The 14,028-nt window shown below is 55.4% G+C and overlaps 2 protein-coding genes across 2 annotated transcripts in view; one reads left to right on the forward strand and one right to left on the reverse strand.

The window, feature by feature from the left end:
- Nucleotides 1-10,447, reverse strand: DDX49 (DEAD-box helicase 49). The gene is made up of 13 exons (XM_017852665.1): nt 9,940-10,447; nt 8,920-9,043; nt 7,544-7,629; nt 7,328-7,449; nt 6,738-6,925; nt 6,507-6,647; nt 4,976-5,051; nt 4,584-4,660; nt 4,305-4,402; nt 2,262-2,336; nt 784-872; nt 585-656; nt 1-494 (listed from the first exon to the last, which is right to left on the reverse strand). Exons 1-13 carry the CDS (start codon nt 10,052-10,054, stop codon nt 306-308), a joined length of 1,452 nt encoding a protein of 483 aa, XP_017708154.1. The 5' UTR covers nt 10,055-10,447; the 3' UTR covers nt 1-305.
- Nucleotides 10,407-14,028, forward strand: part of COPE (coat protein complex I subunit epsilon) — an 18,434-nt gene continuing 14,812 nt past the window's right edge. The window contains exon 1 of the mRNA XM_017852672.1: nt 10,407-10,574. Coding sequence (XP_017708161.1) covers nt 10,449-10,574 — 126 coding nt within the window. The 5' untranslated portion in view covers nt 10,407-10,448. The remainder of the gene's footprint in view (nt 10,575-14,028) is intronic.

Genomic DNA, 14,028 nt, shown 5'->3' on the forward strand with positions numbered 1-14,028 from the left:
AAGTCAAAAGACCCGTTTATTGAGCACCTCCTGTATGCGGCACCCCTAAGGGGTGACATTGGGTCGGGGTCACAACCTCCATCATGTTTTCTTCCTCTGCAGCCTGAATCTTGGCCAAGGCTCAGGGAAGGGGCCAGCCAGTGGTTTCGGGGCAGAGGAGCAGGGCCCACACAACACGAGCGCCCACGGGTTCCACTGCGGGGCACTGGGTAGGCCCCCAGGAAGGGCCGCTGCCCCCAAGGAAGTTTCCTCCGACCCTCAGCTCCATGGAAGAGTCCAGGACTTGGCAGATGGCTGTGTGGGGCTCAGGCAGGGCCCTGGGAGGGGACAGAGCCTGAGTGGGACCCAGGTGGGGCCCTGGGTGGACGCCCCTTGTGGCCAACCCTGCCGGCCTTCTGTCGCTTCAGCGTCTCCTCCACCTTCTCCTTGAAGCGCCGGTTCTTCTGCTTGATCTTGGCCAGCTCGGCCTTGCGCTTGGCCTCCAGGTCAGGGTCCTGGTACAGACAGGACCAGGGGATGGCTGAGCTGGCGACATCACCCAGGGAACCTAGCCACCCACCCCTACCTGTGGGCTCGGCCCTCACCTTCCCCTCCAGAATCAGCTGCTTCCGTTTGTTGATCTCCTTTTTCTCGTCAAAGTGGGCCGCCTCCAGTTTCTGGTGGAGGGAAGCGGGGTAAGGAGATGCCGGTCATGGAGGCCCCACCTGGAAGGGAGCCCCACCTGGAAGGGAGCACCACCGGCTCCGGAGAGCACTTTAGTGACCGCCCGCCTCTGACACTCACGATCTCACACTCTCTTCGCACCACATTGACCTGCGTGAGGATCTGCAGCACCTCGGCCTCTTCCACGGAGAATTCCTCTAGCTTATTCTCTATGGGGATAGCAAAGCCGGGGGTGGGGGTGGGGAGGAGACGTGCCATGGAGAGGGAGTTCAGCCAAGTAGTGAGTTCCCCATGCTGTGGGGTATGCAAGGCCATCTGGGGTCATATCAGGTAAGGGCCAGGTGGGCAAGATGAGGGATTTCTGAGCTAAGGAAGGTATGGACCACTGTCTTTCAGTCTCACCGTCACCCAAGCTGGAGTGCAGTGGCACTATTTCGGCTCACTGCAACCTCCACCTCCTGGGTTCAAGCAATTCTCGTGCCTCAGCCTCCCTTTTATTTTTCAGTGTTAGCAGCATTATGAGTTTGACCATGAATATTGATTTCTTGGAAACAGTGTCCTTTAAAGTCCAGATACTTCTTTCTTTCTCTTGTTTTGAAGACAGGGTCTGAATCTGTCACCCACGCTGAAGTGCAATGGCTCAATCACAGTTCACTATAGCCTCTGCTCAAGCAATTTTCCAACCTCAGCCTCTTGAGTAGCTGGAACTATGGGCGTGCGCCACCATGCCCGGCCAGTTCCTGTATTTTTTGGAGAGGCAGGGTTTCTCCATGTTGCCCAGGCTGATCTCAAACTCCTGGGCTCAAGTGACTCACCCACCTTGGCCTCCCAAAGTGCTGGGATTACAGGTGTGAGCCACCGTGCCCGGCCTTTAAGTCCAGATGTTTCTTTTTTTTTTTCTTTGAGACACAGTCTCATTGTTGCCCAGGCTAGAGTGCAATGGCGCAATCTCGGTTCACTGCAACCTCTGCCTCCCGGGTTCAAGCAATTCTCATGCCTCACCCTCCCAAGTAGCTGCGATTACACGCGTGCACCACCACACCTGGCTAATTTTTGTATTTTTAGTAGAGACAGGGTTTCGCCATGTTGCCCAGGTTGGTCTCCAACTCCTGGGCTCAAGTGATCCGCCCACCTCGGCCTCTCAAAAGTGCTAGGATTACAGGCATGAGCCACTGTGCCCGGCCAAGTCCAGATGTTTCTAAATTTCAGGATAGTCTATGCAGTGATCAGAGATACCTTAGGAAGTGTCTCTGTCTTGGCTGCGTATGAAACCACTCCCAGGGGTTTTTAGCAGGCCCAGGCCCTGTCAGTGGGGCCTCTGACATCTCAGGGGCCTTTCACACACCACAATCTGAGAAACCCAAGTCCCCTCCTGACTCATGTGGCTTTCAGCTGCTGGCGGCAACTATGGGAAGTTTGTTTCAATAAATGGGCAAAAGAACTTCTTTAGGGGGTGCCTAGGGAAGGAAGCCCAGCCTAAATCTGCTCATGGGAGCAGGCCGGCCAGTATCTGACAGGGGCAAATGGGTCTCACCCTGAGGCAGCCACCTCTGCCCACCCCACCCCCCCTCCTCCACCCACCCCTCCACCCCACTCACTGATCTGCTCCTCAATGGCGTGCACCAGGTGGATGTCGTACTGTGTCACCAGCGTGATGGCTTGACCCTGCCGCCCTGTGGGGATGATGTGCCAGTTATCTGCTATGTGCTGGGGGTCAGGACATGGGGCGAATAAGGGCAGGTCCTGATAGCTACGCAGCTCAGGGGTCCTCCTGGAGATGCTGAACGAGGGCTTGGGCTTGGGAGGGATCAGCCCAGAGTGTCTGGGCTTGACCCCAAGCAAGACCTCTGTGTGGAGGACAGGTCGCTGGGGAAAGGCAGTTCTGTTGGTCTGGTCTTAAACAGCAGTTAGTTACTGCCCAATTTCCCTTTTTGGCTTGGCTGCCAGGGAACCCAGTCTAAATAATGCCAGCCATTAACCCTGACAGGCCTCAGACCAAGATCTCTGCTTGCTGTTTCTGTGACGGTGACTACGGCCGAAACTGCACTGATGGCAGACAAGGTCCAGGACCCTCATGGCAGACCCACGTGGACGTCACTGTTCTCATTATCCGCCATGTGAGGTCTGGGGAGCGGAAGTGACCTGCCCAGCACTACAGGGTCAGGATAGAAGGTCCAGGCCCAGTTTGACCCCAGCAACCACATCTTTCCTGTCTCGAGAAGTGAGAGCATCTCATGGACACCGTGGCCCTCCCTGACGAGGCAGCAGCAAGTAGTGGGGGCTGAGGCTGTATGTGCACCCTCCCAGGAGGCAGCTCCACGCTGCTCAGTTCATCACCTGGCTTGGGTGAAGGCAGCACCTCACTGGCGTTTGCTTTATTTTATATTTGTATTTTATTTTATTTTATTTTTTTTTGAGGTAGAGTCTCACTCCATCGCCCAGGCTGGAGTGCAGTGGCACGATCTCGGCTCACTGCAAGCCCTGCCTCCCGGGTTCATGGCATTTTACTGCCTCAGCCTCCCGAGTAGCTGGGACTACAGGCACCCACCACCATTCCCGGCTAATTTTTTGTATTTTTAGTAGAGATGGGGTTTCACCATGTTAGCCAGGATGGTTTCGATCTCCTGACCTCGTGATCCGCCTCCCAAAGTGCTGGGATTACAGGCGTGAGCCACTGCGCCCAGCCTTTATTTACTTATTTATTTAGTTAGTTAGTTTTTGAGACAGAGTCTTGCACTGTCACCCAGGCTGGAATGCAATCGTGCGATCTCCACTCACTGCAACCTCCGCTTCCCAGGTTCAAGCAATTCTCCTGCCTCAGCCTCCTGAGTAGCTGGGATTATAGGCGCCCTCCACCACACCTGGCTAATTTTTTTGTATTTTTAGTAGAGACAGGGTTTCACCATGTTGGCCAGGCTGGGCTCGAACTCCTGACCTTGTGATCTCCCTGCCTCGGACTCCAAAAGTGCAGAGATTACAGGCGTGAGCCACCGCGTCTGACATTCTACCCCACCTTACCCTATGCTTTATTTATTTATTTATTATTTTATTTTATTTTTTTTTTTGAGACGGAGTCTTGCTCTGTCGCCCGGGCTGGAGTGCAGTAGCCGGATCTCAGCTCACTGCAAGCTCCGCCTCCCGGGTTTACGCCATTCTCCTGCCTCAGCCTCCGGAGTAGCTGGGGCTACAGGCGCCCGCCACCTTGCCCGGCTAGTTTTTTGTATTTTTTTTTAGTAGAGACGGGGTTTCACCGTGTTAGCCAGGCTGGTCTCGATCTCCTGACCTCGTGATCCGCCCGTCTCGGCCTCCCAAAGTGCTAGGATTACAGGCTTAAGCCACCGAGCCCGGCCTCCGCTTTCTTTTTTTTGAGACAGAGTTTTGCTCTTTTTGCCCAGGCTGGAGTGCAATGGTGCAATCTCAGCTCACTGCAACCTCCCGGGTTCAAGTGATTCTCCTGCCTCAGCCTCCCGAGTAGCTAGGATTCACCTTTGCTTTAGAAAGGACAACTCCCCAACTTGCAAACATGGCCCCGAGTAGCTCTCATCTGTGGGCTGCACCCGACCCACGTCCTACCACCTGAATTTGCTGGGCAGGCTGGAGGGACAGGGGCCCAAGGCCCAGCCTCCCCCTCCACCACTCACCTGCACGGGCCGTCCGGCCAACTCGGTGGATGTAGATCTTGGGGAGCCCGGGGGTGTTGTGGTTGATGACCACCTGTACCGTAGGGATATCCAGGCCTCTGGAGGGATACGTGGCTGGTCAGCTCCACTGTCCATGTGGGGAAACCAAGGCTAGGACTCACCCAGGGTCACTCAGCAGGGAGGCTGGGGCTGCCTGACATGCCTGAGGCCAGCCTTCTCATCGTGGGGCCTTGTAGTAAAAGAGGGAGTGCCCTTGGCAGGGGACTGGGTGCTGCTCACCGGGAGGCCACGTCTGTTGCGATCAGGATCCGGTAGATGCTGGACTTGAACTTGGCTAGGGCGGCAAAGCGTTCTTTCTGCACGGGGTTGAGAAGAAAATTGGGAATGAGTGAAGACAAGGGTTTTCTGTGTGAGGCCTGGGGACAGGGTGGAGGCCGGGACAGTCCCCCAGCTGTCCACTGAGGAAAGTGGCCATGAGAAGTCAGACCGGGACAAATGAATGATGGCTAAAAGAGATGTGGTCAGGGAGGGCCTCGCGAGCTGCAATATTCTGGGACCAGAAGAGACCAGGCGGCAGGAACAAGGCGCCCGGCAGAAGGAAGGACCGCGGCCAATGTCTGAGGCCGGGAGGTGTCCCAGGGTGAGGCTGGCGGGCCCCGGGGTCGCCTCACCTGCTTCATCATGGAGTGCAGAGCCACGGTGGGGAAGCTGAATTTGCGCAGCATCATGCACAGGATCTGGCAGGTCCTGGCGGGAAGGATGTGCCTGTCAATACCTCCAGCTCTCAGGTTCTGGGAAGGTGTTCCTGCCCCCACCCGCCCCTGAGACACCTAGCACAGTGGCCCCATGAAGCTTACAAAGGAGAGGCAGCAGGCCAAGCACGGTGGCTCACGCCTGTAATCCCAGCACTTTGGGAGGCTGAGGCGGGTGGATCGCTTGAGGCCAGGAGTTCAAGAACAGCCTGTTCAACATGGCAAAACCCCGTCTCTACTAAAAATACAAAAATTAGCCGGGCATGGTGGTGCATGACTGTAGCCCCAGCTACTCAGGAGGCTGAGGCAGGAGAATTTAACTCAGGAGGCAAGGTTGCAGTGAGCTGAGATTGCGCCATTGCACTCCAGCCTGGGGGACAGTGTGAAACTCTCAAAAAAAAAAAAAAAAAAAGAGGCAGGGTGTGGGTTGGTACAGGCCTTGCCTGCCTGATATACTCTCTGCTGATCCCTCCCTGGAGCTGGAACTGACAAGAGTTGGCTCTGGGACTGCAGGGCTGGAAACTGACTTGCTAGGGGTGGTCACTGTTACCAAGAAGGCCGAGAAGGAGCCAGCAGAGGAAAACAGAGTAGAAACAGGGGCACAGGGAGAAAGGATGGGGACCATCACGTAAGCTGCTAGATCCTGCTGTGCCTGACAGCCACCCTATAGCCAAACATTTCTTTTTTTTCCTGAGACAGTCTCGCTCTGTCCCCCAGGATGGAGTGCAGTGGCAAGATCTCGGCTCACTGTAACCTCTACCTACCAGGTTCAAGTGATTCACCCACCTCACCCTCCACAGTAGTTGGGACTACAGGTGCTCGCCACCATGCCTGGCTAATTTTTGTATTTTCAGTCGAGGTAAGGTTTCACCACATTGGGCAGGCTGGTCTCGAACTCCTGACCTCTGGTGATCCGCCTACCTCAGCCTCCCAGAGTGCTGGGATTACAGGCGGGAGCCCCTGCGCCCAGTCCCAACTTTCCTCTTCTGGGAAGTAACACATTTAAAGCGCCTTGACTTCTGCCCTTCTATCCTGGTTCATGCTGGAAGAGTCTCCAGCTTCTCAGTGATCTTCCCCAACAGTTCAATGGAGATGTGAACTGCCCTCCCCAGGGGTCTCTGTCTGTGCAGATGCACACCAGGCCTGTTAGTTGTCACAGCTTCCTCTGAGATGGGACTAGAGGCCCAGGAAAGGTCAGTGACACCCTCAGAACACAGCAAATGGGCTGCTCAAACAGCTGCTTGCAGGGGTTTCCTGGACCTTCCATCAAGGGCTGGTCTGAGGAACCCCAAAGCCCGGCTGCACCTTCAGATGGGGTGACCTTGGCTCCTTGAGGAAAGCCCCCATGACCTCCAGGCTGAGCAGAGCTGAGACTGTGTCCCAGACCCAAGACGTTGGGCCACCTCCTCCTTTGAAGGGCAGTGGGAGGGGAGAGGCGAGCCCTGCTCACTTGCACGTGTTGGTGAAGATGATAATGGACCAGTCCTCATGCTCATCCTGGAAGCGCTGGATCAGGTGGACCAGGTAGGCGTCCTTGACCTTCTCGGGCACCAGCAGGTAGCGCTGATCCAGCTGCTCCACAGTGCTTACCCTGGGGATGGACAGGTAGACCACCACACCTCAGTATCCCTGCCTGTAGGATGGAGCTGCCCTCCCCACACTGTCTGGGCTATGGACTCACGGGGCCTGTGCCTCCCAGAAGAAGGGCTGGTTGGTGGCCAGGCCCTGCAGCTCCCGGAGTGTGTCGGTCAGCGTGGCGCTGAACAGCAGCGTCTGCCTGCGGGCCGGCACAGCCGCCAGGATGGCCTCCAGGTCGACGGTGAAGTCAGTGCAGCCCTGTTCCAGCAGCCGGTCTGCCTCATCCATCACCTGCCGTGCCAGTGGGGGCAGGGGTGAGGGTGTCATCCATGGCCCCAGGTCTTGGCCACCCCGAAACAGGCCTCTTTGAGAGGCGTGGACATGGACTCTAGGCCCTGGAGTACCCTCCTTCCAAGGGAGGCCTGCCCCTCACCCAAGTCTCAGCAAGGCCCTACCCCCAAATAACATTGCTAGGACTGGGCCCCCTCTTTTTGGTCCTTGAATGGTCCTTGTCATTGTTCCTAGAATTTTACTGGAAAGTCTAAGGAACATACGTTTCCTAAATGGATGACATGGTGCCCCAGGCTCTGACGCTGGGACTGGAGGCTCCGACGCTGGGACTGGAGGCTCCGACGCTGGGACTGGAGGCTCCGAGCCCAGCTCCTGAAGTCTGCAGGGGCAGGGCGAACTCACCAGGAAGCGGATCTTCTTTATACTAAAAGTGTTGGAGCTACGCAGGTGATCTGCCAGGCGCCCTGGTGTGGCGATGACCACATGCGGTTTCCGGGAGAGCTCCAGTGCCTGGGCCACCATGTCTGGGAGACAGAGTATGACAGGCAGGGCTGGGGGGGTGGTCCAAAGCCGCTGAGGTCCCATGCTGGGGCTTCCCCCGCCTCCCAGCTCCCGTACCCATGCCACCGACGATGATGCAGTCTTTCAGCCCTAGAGGCTTCCCCAGGACCCGGAACTGCTCTGCGATCTGGTAGGCCAGCTCCCTGTGGGTGTGAAGGGTCCAGGCTGGGTCAGGTAGTGGTTCTGGGCCTGCTCCCCATTCCCCTCTCCATCCCCAGCGTTCCTCCCTGAGCCCCCAGGCTCCTGACTTGCCTGGTCCTGTTCACAAAGGCTCTGATGCTGAGCCTTGAGGCTGTTGTGGCCCCTGCCCCCTCGCCAGGCTCAGCCTGGAACATCCCTCCTCACCAGCCCAACCCAAACTGGCCTCAGCATCTCTTCCTACCCCAAACCCACACCTTCCCCCAGTTTGCCTCTCAACAGTGGCCTCACCACCGGCCAGTTGCCCCAGCCAGAGGGTCTCAAGCATCAGCCTCCTCTCCTCCTCTCTGTCCCCAACCAACTCTGTCCTAGCCTCTCCCTGGCCCATGACCTTTCCTGCTCACATACCCCCAGAATCAATTCTAACCCTCCGCCTGGCATTCAAGGCCTTTTCTTTTTTTTTTTTTTGTTTTGAGACGGAGTCTCACTCTGTCGCCCAGGCTGGAGTGCAGTGGCCGGATCTCAGCTCACTGCAAGCTCCGCCTCCCGGGTTCACGCCATTCTCCTGCCTCAGCCTCCTGAGTAGCTGGGACTACAGGCGCCCGCCACCTCGCCCGGCTAGTTTTTTGTATTTTTTTAGTAGAGACGGGGTTTCACCGTGTTAGCCAGGATGGTCTCGATCTCCTGACCTCATGATCCGCCCGTCTCGGCCTCCCAAAGTGCTGGGATTACAGGCTTGAGCCACCGCACCCGGCCTCAAGGCCTTTCTCAAACTGGCTCCAATATGCCCAGGCCCCAGTACCCTTTCTGCTGCCTGCCCCTTCCTCCCTTCCTCCCTTTCTGTCTTTCTTTCTTTCTGACGGAGTTTTGCTCTTGTTGCCCAGGCTACAGTGCAGTGGCGCGATCTTGGCTCACCGCAACCTCCGCCTCCTAGGTTCAAGCAATTCTCCTGCCTTGGCCTCCCGAGTAGCAGGGATTACAAGCAGGCACTACCATGCCCAGCTAATTTTTTTGTATTTTTAGTAGAGATGGGGTTTCTCCATGTTGGTCAGGCTGGTCTCGAGCTCCTGGCCTCAAGTGATCCGCTCACCTGGAGCTCCCAAACTGCTGGGATTACAGGTGTGAGCCACTGCACCCGGGCCATCTTGTTTAATTCTGCAGGACCCCTAAGAAGCGGGTAGCAAGATTTTCATCCTCATCTCATACGTGGGAAAAGGGCGCTCAGAGAGGGAAAGATGCTTGCCCAAGAGAACACAGCTGGTTAACCCATACCCAGGAGCCTGCTGGGGGCTCACCTGGTGGGTGTCAGGACGAGGCAGAAGATGCCATAGGGATCCTCAGAAAGCTTCTGCAAGATGGGAAGGACAAACGCTGCTGTCTTCCCACTGCCTGTCTTGGCACAGCCCAAACAGTCTCGACCTGGGTTGAGGACAAAGCAACATCAATACCCTCCATGTGTGGACAGCTATTCCACTGGGCACAGTGTACAACAGCTTACGTTTAGTGAGCAGTCACTGTGTGTCAAGTCCTGTGTGCCAGTAAGCCTTTTCCATTCTGGGCATACTGACCACTTTCCACTGGCAACAGACAAATCCTAGGAAGGGGAGACCATTATCATCTCCATTTAACAGAAAGGAAAACTGGGTTTCAGAGACCTGCTCAGGACACACAGCCAGTGAGTAGCAGGCTGGACTGGAACCCATATCCATTTGACCTGAGATGCCCACAGCTTCCCACCACCTCATTCTAACTCCCTCCAGGAGCACATGAACTTGGGGAACCCAGAATTCCCTACCCTCATAGGCATCTTGTGCTCCCTGTTGACCCCTTCATTTGTTTATTTAATCCCTGACTTGTCACATCTTAGGCTTCCTGTGGGCCTCTCTTTAATGGCCAAACTGGGTTGGGCTAGAGGAGCAGAGAGAAGACCTGCTCCTAGAGAAGCAATCACAGGACCAAAGAGTCCTGGATCTACCAGCAATTTTGACAGCCTCAACTTCTATTTGTAAAATAAAAATACCAGTACCAGGTCTGCAGGATTTTGCGATACTATCGATTAGTCATTCATCAAAACCTCCCTGTGCTGAGACTATGAAAATTTCAGAGATTACATCAGTTGTATACGGACATAAAGCGAGTCGGTCATGCAAGTTAAATGCCAACACTGTCCAGTCGGTCTCCGGAACCCCGGATCTCCTGTAACGCCGGAGGTTGCCCCTCGCCTCGTGGGACCGGAATGAGCAAAGGTTGCGAGAAGGGAAAGGGGTCGAGAGGAGCGGAGACGCCTCTTGGGGAAGGCACCGGGCCATACTCACCCTCCAGGATGGCGGGAATGCAGCCGAGCTGCACGGGCGTGGGCTGCTTCAAACCCAGCTGCTGACATTGTGCCACTAGCCACGACGACAGCCCGAGCTCCGCGAAGCCTGGCATCCTTGTGACCAGCCTTGTAGGGGCCCATGTGATCCGCGCTTCCGGCGCGCGCCGACGACGTCACGAGAAAAATCTTCCTGTTTGGATTTTTTGGATCTGCCTCCTGCGTGGTCCCACCTTCTCCAGCTCCCTCAGCCCATTCCCAGCCTCGACCGCATCCTTATCATGTTTCCCCGGATCCCATTGGCTTGCAGAAACACACTACAATTCCCGAGACGCCCTGCGTGACGCACTTACGTCTTTTGCCCCCTTGCTTATCATTGTGGAGCTTCCCATTGGCTTACTTCGCCGCCACTCGGAAAAAGTAAACTACATTTCCCAGCGTGCCCGTGAAGGTGTCTTGCTTCCGGCCGACGTGTCTTTCAGGAAGAGGAGCGGGTGAGAAGACAGCGACATGGCGCCTCCGGCCCCCGGCCCGGCGTCCGGCGGCTCCGGGGAGGTGGATGAGCTGTTCGACGTGAAGAACGCCTTCTACATCGGCAGCTACCAGCAGTGCATAAACGAGGCGCAGCGGGTGAAGGTGCGGCCGCGCAGGGGCGCGGGGACGCTGGGGGCGGAGGCGGAGGACGCTTCCTGGTGGCTGCGAGCCGCTTTCTGCATCTAAAAACTTTCTTTTTTCTTCTCGCGTTTTTTGGGCACTTCTTCACAGTTCAATGAGGAGTAATCACTGTCCCATGACAGAACCCAGAGCAGTAACAGTTTACGGTACTGCTCACTCGTACAGCTCTCGCTCTGCGCCCTTGAAGGCGTTTTGAGTAAGGGAAGTGTTTATGCCACTGTAGTTACAATAGGTGTCTTTTGTCCAGCCATACCTTCAGTTCCCGTGAGGTGGAGACTTGTTTATCCTAATTTTATGGACGAGAACCCTAAAGTTCAGAGAGGGACGTTTCCCTGCCCACCGATCTTGGTTATTTCTCTCAGAGCTTAACCATTCATTCATTCAGCCTTCATTGAGCACTTTAATGGACGGGCACTGTATTCCGCTGGACTCAGAATGATAACAGTTTCCCAGCTTAGTGGCTCAAACACCTGTAATTCCGGCGCTTTGGGAGGCCGAGGCGGCCGTATCGCATGCGCCCAGGAGTTCGAGACCAGCTTGGGCAACATAGAGAAACCCTGGGTCTACCAAAAATACAAAAATTAGCCAGGCGTGGTGGCGGGCACCTGTAATCCCAGCTACAGGGAGGCTGAGACAGGAGAATCGCTTGAACCCGGAGGCGGAGATTGCAGTGAACCGAGATCGCGCCACTGCACCCCAGCCTGGGTGACAAAGTTGTAAGAATTAAAGAAGAAGAAAGAAACACGAAAGGTGACTTGCCAGTCAAGACAGGTTTACTTTAGAGAAAACAAACCTGAGAGGCGCCTTATGGCCAAGTTGGGTCAGAGGGACTATTTTACAGACTGAGTTTTGAAGGATTCAGGGTGGGAGAGTTTATCAGAGGCTTGAACTGCTTCTGTGTCTCTGTTGTGCTTATCTGGGAGGGAGAGTTGTGTGTCTGTTCCCATACATCTTTCTTGTTTCTTTTTCTTTCTTTCTTTTTTTATTTTTTTTGAGATGGAGTCTAGCGGTGTTGCCAGGCTGGAGTGCAGTGGCGTGATCTCAGCTCACTGCAACCTCCGCCTCCCAGGGTCAAGCGACATAATCTTACTGTGTGTCACCCAGGCTGGAGTGCAGTGGCACAATCTCAGCTCACTGCATCCTCCTCCTCCTGGGTTCAAGCAGTTCTCCTCCCAAGTAGCTGGGATTACAGGTGCCCACCCTACCACCACACCCGGCTAATTTTTTTTTTTGTTTTTGACATGGAGTCTTGCTCTGTTGCCCAGGCTGAAGTGCAGTGGGACGATCCTGGCTCACCACAACCTCCGCCTCCCAGGTTCAAGCAGTTCTCCTGCCTCAGCCTCCAGAGTAGCTGAGACTACAGGCACGCCACCACACCCGGCTAATTTTTGTATTTTTTTTTTTTTTTTTTTTTGAGACAGAGACTCCCTCTGTCACCCAGGCTGGAGTGCAGTGGCACAATCTCAGCACACTGCATCCTCTGCCTCCCGGGTTCAAGCGATTCTCCTTGCCTCAGCCTCCTGAGTAGCTGGGATTACAGGTGCCCGCTACCATGCCCAACTAATTTTTGTTTTTTGCTTTTTTGGTTTTTGTGTTTGAGATGGAGTCTTGCTCCGTTGCCCAGGCTGGAGTGTAGTGGCATGATCTCAGCTCACCACAACCTCCGCCTCCCAGGTTCAAGCGATTCTCCTGCCTCAGCCTCCCGAGTAGGTGGGATTACAGGCATGCGCCACCACACCTGGCTGATTTTTGAGGAATACATTTTTTAAGCCATCTGGTCTGTAGTAGTTCATGACAGTGGCCTGAGCAACCTCATCCCAACCTGAGGTGGCCCCAGGGAGAGCACCTGGCATGTCTCTGCCCTTTACTGACCCCAACACAAGGCTACCATCATAACATTTCTGAGTTTCTCAGACATTTGCCAGTTGCCCACAAGATGGCAGGCACTGCCCAGCTGCTGGGATTAAAGCAGCTCACGGGCCTTGAGTTGCTGGCAGCCCAGTGTGGTTAGGTCACTGGCTACAGGGACAGAAGGGAGGAGTTACTACCCCCAGGGTTTCTGGCCACAGGGCTCCCATCCTGTCACCTGCCTTTCCAAACAGTACTCTGATTCCTCAACGATGGCCACATCTTAAGCCACCTGGGGCCAGTGCTGGGGCCATCCTAGGGCCAGGTGACCTTGGTGGATGTGGCCTACTGGCTTTGCTGGTTTCTGGGCTCCCAGGTGATCCTAGCGAGCCCTTGGGGTTGAAAAGCAGTGCTCTCCCACCCCGGGGACACATGATGCTACCTGATGGTAGCGTCATCCCTGGGAGTCAAGGAAAACCACAGTGGTTTCAGAGCCTCACGTGAGGGTCACGGTCTGCATGTTTGTTGTTGTTACGCTTCCTGGCACTCTTCTCTCTCCTGTGCACTCTGCAGCCTCTGAGCACTTCTGCACGCACAGCCTCCTGGGCAATTGCATTTCACACAGGGGTGGCTGAGGCCACCCTGGTGCCCCCCATGGTGCCCCACTGTGTCCTCACTTTGAAAGCCCAACAGCCGGCCAAGTGTGGTGACTCACGCCTGTAATCCCAGCACTTTGGGAGGCCAAGGCGGGCGGATCACGAGGTCAGGAGATTGAGATCATCCTGGCTAACACAGTGAAATCCCGTCTCTACTAAAAATACTAAAAAAATTAGCCGGGCGTGGTGGCGGGTGCCTGTAATCCCAGCTACTCAGGAGGCTGAGGCAGGAGAATGGCGTGAACCCGGGAGGTGCAGGTTGCAGTGAGCTGAGATTGCGCCACTGTGCTCCAGCCTGGGCGACAGAGTGAGACTCCGTCTCAAAAAAAAAGAAAAGCCCAACAGCCAGCTTCTGTCTGTTTTTTTTTCCCTAAAGAGAGACAGGGTCTCACTCTGTCACCAGGCCAGAGTGCAGTGCAGTGGCATGATCATAGTCCACTGTAGCCTTGACCTCCTAGGCTCAAGCGATCCTCCTTCATGAGCCTCCCAAGTCACTGGGACTACAGGTGCACGCTACCACACCCGGCTAATATTTAACATTTTTTTATAGACACAGGGTCTCAGACCGGGTGCGGTGGCTCACGCCTGTAATCCCAGCACTTTGGGAGGCCGATGCGGCTGGTTCACAAGGTCAGGAGTTCAAGACCGGCCTGGCCAATATGGTAAAACCCCATCTCTACCAAAAATACAAAAATTAGCCCGGCGTGGTGGTGCGTGCCTGTAGTCCCGGCTACTCAGAAGGCTGAGGCAGAAGAATATCTTGAACCCAGGAGGCAGAGGTTGCAGTGAGCTGAGATCGCACCACTGTACTCCAGCCTGGGCGACAGAGCAAGACTCCATCTCAAAAAAAAAAAAGACACGGGGTCTCGCTATGTTGCCTATGCTGGTCTCTAACTCCTGGGCTCAAGCAG

Source organism: Rhinopithecus bieti, unplaced genomic scaffold (genome assembly GCF_001698545.2).
Source record: "Rhinopithecus bieti isolate Rb0 unplaced genomic scaffold, ASM169854v2 scaffold_34968, whole genome shotgun sequence".
Lineage (NCBI taxonomy): Eukaryota > Metazoa > Chordata > Mammalia > Primates > Cercopithecidae > Rhinopithecus > Rhinopithecus bieti.

What these genes read in the sequence shown, in the direction of transcription:
- DDX49 (XM_017852665.1), bottom strand. Translation starts at nt 10,054, where the DNA reads ATGCCAGGCTTCGCGGAGCTCGGGCTGTCGTCGTGGCTAGTGGCACAA. An exon ending in CTCGTCCTGACACCCACCAG is followed by an intron (nt 7,630 to 8,919) that starts GTGAGCCCCCAG and finishes TCACACCCACAG; the next exon opens with GGAGCTGGCCTACCAGATCG. An exon ending in CGCCATTGAGGAGCAGATCA is followed by an intron (nt 873 to 2,261) that starts GTGAGTGGGGTG and finishes CTATCCCCATAG; the next exon opens with AGAATAAGCTAGAGGAATTC.